Source organism: Drosophila miranda (genome assembly GCF_003369915.1).
Source record: "Drosophila miranda strain MSH22 chromosome Y unlocalized genomic scaffold, D.miranda_PacBio2.1 Contig_Y2_pilon, whole genome shotgun sequence".
NCBI classification, from domain to species: domain Eukaryota; kingdom Metazoa; phylum Arthropoda; class Insecta; order Diptera; family Drosophilidae; genus Drosophila; species Drosophila miranda.
Window position 1 is genome coordinate 1,147,825 of NW_022881614.1, and position 13,022 is coordinate 1,160,846.

The 13,022-nt window shown below is 42.5% G+C and overlaps 2 protein-coding genes across 8 annotated transcripts in view; one reads left to right on the forward strand and one right to left on the reverse strand.

Moving 5' to 3' along the window:
• The first annotated feature begins 541 nt into the window (after positions 1 to 541).
• On the forward strand, positions 542 to 3,033 carry LOC117193440. Of its 2 annotated transcripts, XM_033398190.1 has the most exons (6): positions 542 to 647; positions 766 to 857; positions 926 to 1,083; positions 1,146 to 2,475; positions 2,540 to 2,813; positions 2,888 to 3,033. In XM_033398190.1, the coding sequence occupies exons 1-6, from the start codon at positions 623 to 625 to the stop codon at positions 2,890 to 2,892; spliced, it is 1,884 nt and encodes a 627-aa protein (XP_033254081.1). In that variant the 5' UTR covers positions 542 to 622; the 3' UTR covers positions 2,893 to 3,033. The 2 variants fall into 2 exon arrangements, with proteins under 2 accessions (XP_033254081.1, XP_033254082.1); XM_033398191.1 differs by lacking the exon at positions 2,888 to 3,033 and having other exon boundaries at positions 1,146 to 2,471; positions 2,540 to 2,676.
• Positions 3,034 to 5,373: 2,340 nt separating this feature from the next.
• LOC117193439 (putative uncharacterized protein DDB_G0271606) overlaps positions 5,374 to 13,022 on the reverse strand; it is a 50,118-nt gene continuing 42,469 nt past the window's right edge. For 4 of the 6 annotated variants that reach the window (XM_033398186.1, XM_033398187.1, XM_033398184.1 and 1 more), the window contains exons 3-4: positions 6,786 to 6,989; positions 5,735 to 6,726 (exon numbers count right to left, since the gene is read on the reverse strand). In XM_033398186.1, the coding sequence (XP_033254077.1) occupies positions 6,011 to 6,726; positions 6,786 to 6,989 (920 nt within the window). In that variant the 3' untranslated portion in view covers positions 5,735 to 6,010. Of the gene's footprint in view, positions 5,483 to 5,572; positions 5,627 to 5,734; positions 6,727 to 6,785; positions 6,990 to 13,022 lie in introns of those variants that run through there. The other 2 variants (XM_033398189.1, XM_033398188.1) reach the window with 2 other exon arrangements.

A 13,022-nucleotide genomic window follows, 5' to 3' on the forward strand; every position in this document is an offset into this window, starting at 1 on the left:
ATCAAAAGAACCAAAACAAGAACCAAACTCAAATTTCAGTTCTAGCGGCCAGCAATACTAAACACACACACGCAAAGTACGTGAGAATGCATGTGCACCCATACACTAAAACATGCTGGTGGCAAAACAGAACCAGACCTGAGAGAGTTCAATAAATCTGAAAAAGCATACAATCACATATTTTTGTCGAAACATATTGCGTGTGTACTAACACATGCAAAGATGTTCTATCTGCGCTCTCTCTCTCATGATGACGTCACTCTGGGGTACTGAACGCGCTAGCCAGTGTGTGACGCTTTCGTTGTATGAACTGGCACATCTACATATATACTGTATGGTTAGTGCTTTACGTTAACACTTAAACGTAAACAAAACAAGGCACAATTTAATAAAGTAAATGAAAATATTTGAATCTCTATTCATTTTTGGTGGTGGTCCTGGGCCGTTTTTGCTGATGTCAATACCCTATTTTCCCTCCCATTATGTAGCAAATATGTAGTTACCGTGTAGTTGTAGAAGCCAGGTAATGTTAAATGTAAACTTATACAAACTAACATTGATTCAAATAAATCGAGTCTCGGACTAACTTTTTGTATAAAATTGGACTAAAATCTGTGAAAATATGGCCCATTTTGTCATCAATCCATGTAAGTCGTAGAAAGTATGCAGTTATCCGATGCAAGTCCGCACAAACGCACTCCTATTCATTGTTGCCAAATTCTTGCACACATTGCACGCACTTCGGTTTTGCCATTGTCATTGCAGCGGAACAGAACTATTACTTCAAGAATGGTATTGCCTACACAGAAGACCACATTCCAGTGCTGAAGCTGTATTTATACAAGATCCCACCGGATGTAAGTGTCCGCGTCCCCCTTTTGTCAAGCTTTACTCTGAAATAATACACTGTCCTGTCTCATCGCAGCTAAATCAATCTACGCTGCATTCGCACTTTTCAAACAATGGACGCGTTTTGCAAATGAATCTCTTTCGTGGTGGTGGTAGACGTGCTACTGGCAGATCAAATCGCTTTTCCCACCAGACTGGCTGTGTGTTTTATGAGAATCCCAAGGATGCAGCAAAGTGAGTATGCCAGCCGCACTACTGTGAGTGTGAGAACATCCACTGATATTCTGCATTTTTAGAGCCTTGCACAGCCGGATACACCATGTAAACGGTCGGCGATTCAATGTGCAGGCCAGCGATAGCTGGCATCAGCCAGATGCCTACGGAACGGACGACCAGGAGGAAGCAAATCAACTGTGTCCTTTCATTTTGAATGTCAACGATCTCTGCTTAGAGATGATTATGAAGCATCTCCCAATGCACGACCAGACGGTCTTCGCTCGGACATGCCTTCGCTTCCGCGCTATCTATCAGCAGGCCACGGCCAGACTGCACAAATCAATTGATTTGTACGATTTTGAGAATATGACTGTCTGGGACCTCCGAGAATTTTTCAATTTGTCCGGTCCTTATGTTCAGCACATTACCGGCGTGATTCCGCCGATGCGCTTTCAGCGCTTGTGCGACTTTCTTTCGACCAATTGTTTGAATTTAAAGTCCTTGAAGCTGCACAGCAGCCCGTTGACTTCGCGAAATATGCACAAGATCTTCGCCAAGATGACCAAGCTGGAGGAGCTGGAGCTGCCGCAGAATCAGCTGACTGATGAGTGCAACTCGGCCCTCAGGAACTGTCGGACTCTGCAGGTGCTCAATATTGCCGGCAACCCAATTACCGGTGTAACACTACACGAGCTCTCCCCTTCCATCCAAACTCTCACTCTGTCCGGATGCCCTCGTTTTCAAGGCCAATGTCTGTCCAAGATTTGCAAGGTGTTAACCAACCTAAAAACCCTAAACGTGAAGAGAGTTGACACAATGAATTCTCACGTCTTTGAAACGATGATCAAGGAGAACTCTGGCGCTTCTTTGGAGGTGCTTTGTATAAGCGCCTTCCCAAGGGAGACATACGAGTACGTGGCCCAGCTGCCAAGCCTCAAGAGCTTGAGCATCTATATCGGATTGCCAGGCCGCACTATACGCTCCGAACTCTTTCAGGAACTGGCCGAGCATAAGGCCGAACAGCTGGAGTGCCTAGAGGTTTATGGGGGCTCCAGTATGTCCGCCGAATTGCTTGTCCAAATTTCCAAACTAAGAGGTCTGCGCAGTCTTGTCCTACCCCAAGTGTTTGCTATGACAGACAGTTCACTCTCAGTGTTTTCGAGCCTCAAAAAACTAGAGCAGATAAACCTAAAGTGCAACAGACTGCATGACTCCTCGATTTTGTTTGTGTTCGAATCTTGCCCCAAGCTGCATAGCCTAGGCCTAGAGGATTGCGAAGGAATAAGCGAGAAATTGGTACATGGAATCATAAAAAAACTGCGCTTGGACATTTCGAGGAAGGAGAATCAACGAAACTTGCCAGTACAGCTCTGTGTGTCGGGCACTCAAGTCAACAGTCTCATCGAGTATGTGAGTTCAGTTCTGGACGATATTGTGGACTCGTTATTTTACTGATAATCTTTTCGTGAAATAGCATCCTGATGTCGCCCCCAAGGATATCATCGAGATGAAGCACTTTTGCTTTTGGAACTATGATGGCATGTATCCAAACTTTCCCAACCTTGTCTTCGACGACTTTGACTTCGAGCCGGACGATCTAGAGGATGATTTGGACAGCGATGATGAGTCCGACTACTACGGCGATGACATGTTCGATTTCGGTTTCCTAAGTGCTGACGACGACGAAGACTCTGATTTCGAGATTGGCCACCATGGCCACCATCACCCATGGCCCTTCATGTCTTTAGGTATGTGATATACAAGAAAAATGCTGATTTTTATGCCATCTGATACTTTAATATTACTTCTCCCCACCGTTTAGATTAATCTGCCGCATCGTTTCATCGATTATTTGATTATTTTTAACTCACATTTATTAACCCAGAAAAAATTTGTAGTTTCCCACTGTTGAATTACAAAATGGATTATGTACAAATAAAGAAGTTCGGAATGGATGAGCCTCTAAAAGAAAGCCTATTTATTTAAGATCCTACAGAAGATCAGATGAAAATCATTTCTGCTTTAATTATAGTATATTTTCATTTATTTCATAATTTTTAGGTGTGTGTTTAAAATTCACTTCTAGACGCATTTCATATTACAATTTTAATTTGTTATTTGTTTGTTGAAAACCTAAAAATCATCGTTGTTCACTTTGTGTTTGTTGTATTGTACGATCTGCCTTGGCATTTTTCAGTTTATTTGCATTAATTAAGCGCTAATTGGTGTTTCTTTTTATACCCGATACTCAAAATGAGTATTGGGGTATATTAGATTTGTGGTAAAAGTGGATGTGTGTAACGTCCAGAAGGAATCGTTTCCGACCCCATAAAGTATATATATTCTTGATCAGCATCAATAGCCGAGTCGATTGAGCCATGTCTGTCTGTCCGTCTGTCCGTCCGTCCGTCTGTCCGTCCCCTTCAGCGCCTAATGCTCAAAGACTATAAGAGCTAGAGTAACAATGTTTTGGATCCAGACTTCTGTGATATGTCACTGCTACAAAAATATTTCAAAACTTCTCCCCGCCCACTTCCGCTCCCACAAAGGACGAAAATCTGTGGCATCCACATTTTTAAAGATACGATAAAACCAAAAACGCAGAATCGTAGAGGATATCTTCTACAGTGCAAAATCTGAACCAGATCGTATAATGATTATAGCCAGAATCAAGAAAACAATTTCATTCTTTCTCGCTCTGTCTCTCTCTAACACAAAGGTTTCATGGTCGGTTTTGTCAATTGCAAAATATGAGTTCAAGGATCTCAGAACCTATAAGAGCCAGAGCAACCAAATTTGGTATCCACACTCCTGTGATATCGGACCTTGACCGTTTTGTGTCCAAATTTCGCCCCACCCCCTTCCGCCCCCGCAAAGGACGAAAATCTGGGGCATCCACAAATCTCAAAGACTATTAAGGCTAGAGTAACCAAATTTGGTATCCGCACTTCTGTTAGATGTCACTATAAAACGTATATCTCAGAATTTCGCCCCACCCCCTTCCGCCCCCACAAAGGACGAAAATCTGTTGCATCCACAATATTGAGGATACAAGAAAACTAAAAAGGCAGAATCATAGATAATGATCATATCTATCAAGTTGCTGAATCTGGATCAGATCAGATCATTTTTATAGCCAATAGGAACAAATCAATTTGCAGTGGCTACGCAGCGCCCGACGTCACGCTCAGACTGATTTTCTGTCTCTCTCGCACGCACTCTTTGTCGTGTCGTTTAATATTAGCGGCGTCTGCCGAAAGAGAGCCATACTGACTTAGTATCGGGGATAACCGTAGAGTTGCGGTGTCCGCAGCAACTCACAACGTTCCCCGTCGTTATATATACCAATTCAGTATATTTCTCCTGTTTTTGCCTGATGTCCATACCCCATTCTGTAGCCAATTCAAAATTACGACTCATGTTGTCTTTGCAGGAGAGAGCTGGCTTGAAATCAGTGATGACAACTGATGGGCTAGAGTACAGCGCCTAAGAGATTTGTTTTATTTGCTATTTTAATAGATTGATAAAATTGATAAAATATACCAAGATATTATTTTAGACTGTCGAAAATATTCAAATGGTGCGGATATTTTCTTCTGTTGACTCAGTTTCCGTTATATTTATCACTGTATACAGTATATATACTGTATTGTTAGTGATCAGATATACCCGCGACTTTTGACTATACATATCGATAAGCAAGATAAATATCGGCGGTAAAATATTATTTTACTAATAATATATGTAATTATTTTGAAAATAAATAGAACAATCAAAACGATCGATCGTTCAAAATACCATTTTTTAAATCAAGCATTCATTCAAAACATGAGGAAAAATCTATGGTTTTCCAGTTGAAGCGAGCAAGTCAAAGAAATGGTTGAAAATAATAAATAAATAAAAGCATCAACTCTTTTTCCAATATTTCCAAATCACGAAACAAGTTTTTTCAACTTGCATTTTAATTTCGTTAAATATGCGGCCTTTGATAAGCTTACAAAAGATTATTAGCTTGTTGGGTGTTTCTGTGTTTTTTGTTTTCTTATAGAAAACCCCAACTGAGTTATTTTTCTCCAGGTAATTACCTACCAAATGTACATGTATTCCATTTCGAAAATTATTTCCTAGTTTCAGATGCGACACGTTACTAAAAGTCTTTTCTTATAGAATCAAGGTATGATAATGGCCTAGCTAGTATAGAAATACAGATAATTGCTGCCAGCAGCATTTGACTAAATATTCTGTATTGTATTATATACAAATTTTTTTACCAATAAGTTACCAAAAGAGCAAATTAGATAATAAAATATACGTAGAGTAGATTGACGAACTACAAATAAATATCTCTGGATTTGTCTGGGTGATTATGGTGAGCGTTTGGCCAATTGTCATGATAGTATCCAGGAGTGTATAATACCTGCACAAGAGAGAGAGAGAGAGAGAGAGGATTCAGTTCACTCTAAAATTCTGGGATCTCGTGGGTTCTACTCCACCAAGTTCTACTCACGATTTTCGCCTGGCGAGAGCGTTATATGTATATCCTCACGACTCAGCACTGGGGCTAAAAGTAGAGAGTGGGCCACAAAATAAAATATACATACATACATATATTCTGCGCTCAACCAACGAGCGTGAACAACATGTGAAGCGACATGTAAGGCGAAGCGTGTTTAAATATTTAAATAACGTTCTTTATTGATCAAGTTGCTAAAAATAATAAACTTTGTTTCGTTTCATTGCTTAGAGCTATGCAACTGTTGCTGTTAAATCTATCGTTAACGTAATGCTGTTGCTGAGGCACTTGCAATATAAATAAATCATAAATTGAAGGGGCTGGCTAGGACATGTCTTTCAGGTTGAGAGCCCCAATTTATCGAGCCGGGCCCAGGGCCAGGGCCACACGATACTAATTTAAATGCTATCACAGTATCAAAGTCCACCATTATCAGCGGGACACATTCAGGCTGTTGGGTAAGCAATCAAAAGCGAGCGCATGCATGTTAGGAGAACTTTGCATTCCGTTTCTGGATGGGTTATGTATGCAAGGCATATGGCTCCCAGTGGAGGTGCCAGCAGCTCCACCAGCAGCTCCAGGGCAACTTCCGCTAGGTACAATGCGTATCATACCCGGCTGGATCCTAACGTTCTCACAGGCCTCGCAAATATTCAATTGCGGATGATTGCGGAATGTACACATATTGCAGGCCCACATGTCAAGTGGCTCCTCATCCTCGTCCACGTCCGAGTCTGATAGGTATTGGCACTGCATCTGCTGTTGTTGCTGCTGCGCCTGCTGCTGCTGTTGCAGTTGAAATTGTTGGAGCTTCTGCTGTCGCTGCTGCTGCAGATATTGCTGGAACTGGTAGTACTGGGCATACGTAGGCGGCGGCTCCTGTTGCAGCTGGAGTTGCTGCTGCTGCTGGGGCGTCAGGCACGCCGACGTCGGAGCACTGCTGTGGTGCTGCACAAAATCAGGGCCCGGCTGGGCCGTTGTATGGGCCGGCACAGAGTGCAGACGCAACGAGCTGGGCGGCGCCTGGGAGCGACCAGCCTGTCGTTGGCGTGGGAATGGCTGTGGCTGCTGCTGGTTATTGTTGGCTGGGGCCGAGTGCTGACGATTCATGGAATTTGGCGCAGGATTAGACCCATTCGCTTGCGGTTCCACAAAATAAATATTGATTAGTATTAGCTTTGTCTAGGGAACCGCACTCGGGACTCACCGTTGATCAAATTGAGCAGCCGCTGGCAGTCCTCAGTCAGTTTCTTGATATCTCTATCCAGTCTTTCAGATTCGCCCACCGGTACGGGCTCGGTCAGTATGTTGATCTCCTGCTCCAGGACCAGCAGTCGCTTCTTGTTGTCCCGCAAAACATTGTCCAGCTTATCGCGCCGCTGCTTCTGCCGCTCAATGGTCGCTGCTCGAGCTGAAAGCAAGAATGAAAAAATAGAAAAAAAGTGTTTAAAAAATGGTTAATCGATCAATTATGGAATTGCCTGGCAACAAAAATTGTGTTTGCGATTTCGCAATGCCGAATGTTGGCCGAAAGTTATTTTTACTGGCCAATACCTCACATTTTATTACTCTGTTTTGCAGCTAAAAATACTCTCGTGCCTCTGCTTGCCCTGCCTGCCGCAGGGAAGGAGAAGGTTCGGAAGATCGAAAGATAAATTTAGTGAAAATGCGTAAGCAGAGCATGGGAAGAGCCACAGCACAACCGAAAATCAATCTAATAATAATTTATGACTACGAAAGAAAATCGGTAACAAAAAAATTATGTATATTATTTTGCTCAATATAACGGAATTAACGAAAGGTATGCGACGAATATGCATTATTTTTCTAATAAAATTTGTTTTGGAAAAAGTTTAAAATTTAGTAGCGTATATGTAAATAATCATAATATCATTCTTTAATAAAATGGAAATAATTCACACATCTCTACAAAGCTGTATTTAAATATTATTTCGAGCGCAAGTATAAATTGGAGAGGGGGTAGAGTGGGTGGGGCTTGTCATTGATTGATAGCATCAAAGACTATACAATACCAAGATGTTGCATGAGCGACCAAAAAGCTGTTCTATGGCGGGGCCTAACATTAGGACCCAAAAGGCACGAGGGAGCGCGCGGGGTTTCAATTCCCTTTTCGCCTGTACCATGATGCAATTATTACTTGCTGTTATACCCATTTTCTATGTGAAAAATGTACAATTATTTTTGTTTGTTATTAAAAAAATTGATATTGAATTTCTTTATGCCTTTTTGTTTTGTACTTATTAACAGCTACCCAAATAAAAATATAAAATAAATCAAGAAAACACGTGTTGAAAAAAAAGTCATTCAAAGCAATGCACATATAGCCATTTTACTAAGGTATAGGGAAGAAAAAGTTGAAAAGCGAAACTATTCCAACTTTGAACTTAGAAATTGAACTGGAAAATAATTCTGTTGAATTTATTGAGCCCGAAATTGATGCAGAAAAAGAAGTATCTATTTGCGAAAAATGTAAAAAAAATTCTTGTATAAAAAGAAATGCAACAGGCTTCTGGCAGAAATAAAAAAGTTAAAAAAAGAACTTAAATCTAAACGAGGGGGAACGTTGTGAGTTGCTGCGGACACCGCAACTCTACAGTTATACCCGATACTAAGTCAGTATGGCTCTCCTCCGGCAGACGCCGCTAATATTAATCGACACGACAAAGAGTGCGTGCGAGAGAGACAGAAAATCAGTCTGAGCGTGACGTCGGGCGCTGCGTAGCCACTGCAAATTGATTTGTTCCTATTGGCTATAAAAATGATCTGATCTGATCCAGATTCAGCAATCTGATAGATATGGTCGTTATCTATGATTCTGCGTTTTTAGTTTTCTCGAATGTGCAATATTGTGGATACAACAGATTTTCGTCCTTTGTGGGGGCGGAAGGGGGTGGGGCGAAATTCTGAGATATACGTTTTATAGTGGAATCTAACAGAAGTGCGGATACCAAATTTGGTTACTCTAGCCTTAATAGTCTCTGAGATTTGTGGATGCCCCAGATTTTCGTCCTTTGCGGGGGCGGAAGGGGGTGTGGCGAAATTTGGACACGAAACGGTCAAGGTCCGATATCACAGGAGTGTGGATACCAAATTTGGTTGCTCTGGCTCTTATAGGTTCTGAGATCCTTGAACTCATATTTTGCAATTGGCAAAACCGACCATGAAACCTGTGTGTTAGAGAGAGACAGAGCGAGAAAGAATGAAATTGTTTTCTTGATTCTGGCTATAATAATTATACGATCTGGTTGAGATCTTACATTCTAAAACATATAGTCATCCTCTTCGATTCTGCGTTTTTGGTTTTATCGTATCTTTAAAAATGTGGATGCCACAGATTTTCGTCCTTTGTGGGGGCGGAAGTGGGCGGGGCGAAGTTTTGAAATATTTTTGTAGCAGTGACATATCACAGAAGTCTGGATACAAAACATCGTTGCTCTAGCTCTTATAGTCTTTGAGCACTAGGCGCTGAAGGGGACGGACAGACGGACGGACGGACAGACGGACAGACAGACATGGCTCAATCGACTCGGCTATTGATGCTGATCAAGAATATATATACTTTATGGGGTCGGAAACGATTCCTTCTGGACGTTACACACATCCACTTTTACCACAAATCTAATATACCCCAATACTCATTTTGAGTATCGGGTATAAAAAATCGGACCATCCAAATTCAAGTCGAGCATCAATGTGCTGAGTCATTCCAGATGGTTTTTCTGGCACACTGGTTTGATAGCCATTTGTTTTAAAATATTATTTGATTCTAATTTTGTTCAAATTTCTTATTATGGAGTTTTCTGTTGTATGTGCCAAAAAATCATGCAATAAGCAGATCACCCACGATCAGCCGATTATCCCCTGCTGGCTCTGCGACAGCGTAGTGCACGCAAAATGCGCTGGATTTTCTGGCCTTGTGAGTGATGCCATTTCAAAACGTAATGGTTTGCACTACAGTTGCGAGGCATGCCGTGCGGTGGAGAAAGACATGGTGGCTTTCATGAGGCAGACGCGGAAGGGCTTTAAGGAGCTGACCGTTGGCTTTAAAAAGCAATACGATCGGCTCCTAGCCATGGAGTCTCAATTTGGCAGTCTGCAACTGCTGATTGAGTCTCCGAGGCGTAAAAAGGTCACTCCGCGGGATCTGCAAGTGCCAACCGTCACTCAGCCGTGCGCCGCCGAAAAACTGACTCCGAGCACTCCAAGGGTGCAGCAGTTGATCTCGTTTGCCACTCCAAGGGCAACGACAGCTGCTGGCGATGCAGATTCGGTAGCCGAATTCATCGCCTCGGAGAATGTGCAGCCAAGTACGTCTGCAGCGTCCGTGTCCGTGGTGTCCGCAAGTTCGCTAGTTGTCCCGTCCATCCCGATCCCACCAGTAAATAGACTTTCCGGACCTCCGGATATTGCCACCACAGGTACTAGGCCTGTGGTGCCCAAACCACTGGTGGGAGTCCCACCAAAATGACAAGTTGTTGTTTCACGGCTGGCCCCTGACCTCACATCTAATGATGTAATTGCTTTCATTCAAAGCAAAATAAAAGCCGTGGGTTTAAAGGTGGAGAAATTCAACTTCTCTTATGCCAGGGAGATAGCCTCGTTTAAGATAAGCATCTCCCCAACTCAATTTGACACCATTTGCTCCGCCAAATTTTGGCCGGAGCATTTGGTGGGGAAGGAGTTTAAGGCTAAGAAGAAGAATAGGCCCCCCATATCCCTTACAAATCTTTCCAGTGTGCCACCCTCAACCTCAACTTCCTCTTCCTCAACTTCCCGTCTTGCTTCCACTTTTCCAAAAAACTAACTTCTCTTTTAGTAACCTATCAGAATGTAAGAGGCTTGCGTAGTAAGCTCAGCATTCTTTTCCGGGATAGTGTTGCATTTGCTTCTCACGTTATTGTGTTTACTGAAACCTGGTTAAAGCCGGACATTCTTAGTTCCGAGGTTTTACAGTACACAACTTTTAGAAAGGACCGTTCGTCTCGACGTGCAGGGGGGGGTTCTAATTGCAGTGGACTCTTACTTCACGTCGGAACACTTCACAGTCCAAGTTCAACAGGAACTGGAATTCCTGTGTGTAAAACTGATTCTTCCCGCTTTCGCTATATTCATTACTTGCTCGTATATCCCACCTTCATCGGATATTTCAATTTATGAGCAGCACTTGTCCGCTTTAACCGCTGTTTCTTCCTCGCTATCTGATAAAGATCGTATGATAGTTCTTGGTGACTTTCACTTGCCAGGAACTGTTTGGTCTTCGGTAAACGAGTCTAGTATCCTAGTGCCCATGTCACGACATGACTTTGTTGACGGATTGCTTGACCTGTCCCTGTCTCAAGTCCACCATGTGAAAAATTCCTTGGGTCGATTGATTGATCTGTGCTTTGTATCGGATCCGACCATAGTGTTGTTAACCCGAGCCCTTCCGCTCACTATACCTGATGACGCCTACCACCCTACTTTCGAGGTGTCGCTAGATATAGGACCAACTGTATTGGATCGGTCGAGTAGGCTACCCGAACGTGTCCGCTGCTTTCGTAAAGCCGAGTTTGTGAAGCTTAATAACCTCATTAGGGATTTTGATTGGTCCGCTTTGTACTTGTGCACTGATGTCATAAAAGGCACAAACATTTTTTACAATGCTCTTGGCACATTTTTCGATTCATGTGTCCCGCTTTCTTGTCCGACTAGATCTGGAAAACCCCCTTGGTTTACCAAAGAGTTATCCAGTCTAAAAAACTTAAAATCAAGACTTTATAAAAAATTTCAAAAAGTGGGTTCTCCTACTTCTCACTCTCGCTATGTAATAGCTCGGTCAAACTTTTCAGTTCTTAATGCTCAATGCTATAAGAACTACCTATCTCGATGCAGGATACGTTTTTCTCAGGACCCTAAACAGTTTAACTGCTTTGTAAACAGTAAGCGTAGAACGTCCACACACCCATCCTCGCTATCATTTTGTAATATGTCGGCAAATAATGATCAGGCAATTGCCGATCTTTTTGCCCAATTTTTCCAAACCACCTATTCTGAGGAAAGCTACTCTGGTCATCCGTACCCATACGGTTTACCGGGGTCGAACGGCATTTTCAGTCCCTTGTTAAATGAATGTTCCCTACTTCATGATCTTCGACTAGTTAAGCCGGTGTTTCCACCGGGTCCAGACGATTCCAGGTTGTGTACTCAGGTACTGCGCCGAGGCTCTGTGTGGACCTTTGCTTAAACTATTCACCCTGTCCATTGATTCTTCTTGCTTCCCCCCGATCTGGAAGGAATCGTTTATAATTCCTCTCCATAAAAAAGGTAGCAAGTCTGATGCAAAAAATTATAGAGGTATAGCAAAGTTATCCGCTATTACTAAAATGTTTGAGAAGGTCTTAACTCCGCACTTGCAACATCTCTGCAAGTCACTTATATCTCCAACTCAGCATGGATTTATAAGGCGGCGATCAACTACCACGAACTTGTTAGAGTTTACCTCTTTCATTATTAAAGGCTTTCAAGGTAACTTACAGACGGATGTTATTTACACCGACTTTAGTAAAGCATTCGACTCTGTAAACCATTCCCTTTTAGAGCATAAACTTGACCTTTTAGGGTTTCCGCCCAACCTCCTGAGATGGATTTCTAGCAATCTTTGTTCCAGGTCTCAAAGAGTCCTCTTAAAAAACTCCCTCTCTTTACCAGGTTTCTTCGGGAGTACCACAGGGCAGCCATCTAGGCCCCTTACTCTTTACACTCTTTATTAATGACTTGCCTTCAGTATTAACATACTCTCGAGTACTTATGTATGCGGATGATGTTAAACTCTGTGTCCAGTACATCTCATTTCATTCTCGCTTGCAGTCCGATCTCAATAACTTTCAGTCATGGTGTTGTGCAAACCTGTTACACCTTAATGCCTCGAAATGCAAAGTTATGACATTTCATCGTTCTAGCCCTTTGTTGGCTCCCTATACCCTATTTGGTGGTTCTCTTGAGAGAATTACCCTGGTGGATGATCTGGGTGTTATGTTGGACCCCAAGCTAAAGTTTTCCGAACACATTTCTATCATGGTAAATAAGACCATGGGCGTGCTTGGGTTTATAAAGAGGTGGTCAAAGGAATTTGACGACCCCTATATAACAAAGACTCTCTATACCTCGCTTGTTCGTCCGATCTTAGAATACGGCTCCTGTGTATGATGCCCTCAGTACAAAGTACACCAGGACCGTAGAGAATCAGTACAGAAAAACTTTTTACTCTTTGCTCTGCGGGGCCTTAACTGGGATGCGGGTGTAAGACTCCCATCTTACTCTAGTAGACTACTATTAGTAAACCTCCCATCCTTAGTTAACCGTAGAAAAATGTTTGGTGTGATATTTATGCACACTTTGATCAGGGGTGACATAGACAGCCCTGATCTGTTGAGCCGCATAAGCT

What these genes read in the sequence shown, in the direction of transcription:
- LOC117193440 (XM_033398190.1), top strand. Translation starts at nt 623, where the DNA reads ATGGCCCATTTTGTCATCAATCCAT. An exon ending in CCATTTTGTCATCAATCCAT is followed by an intron (nt 648 to 765) that starts GTAAGTCGTAGA and finishes TTGTCATTGCAG; the next exon opens with CGGAACAGAACTATTACTTC. An exon ending in AATCCCAAGGATGCAGCAAA is followed by an intron (nt 1,084 to 1,145) that starts GTGAGTATGCCA and finishes CTGCATTTTTAG; the next exon opens with AGCCTTGCACAGCCGGATAC.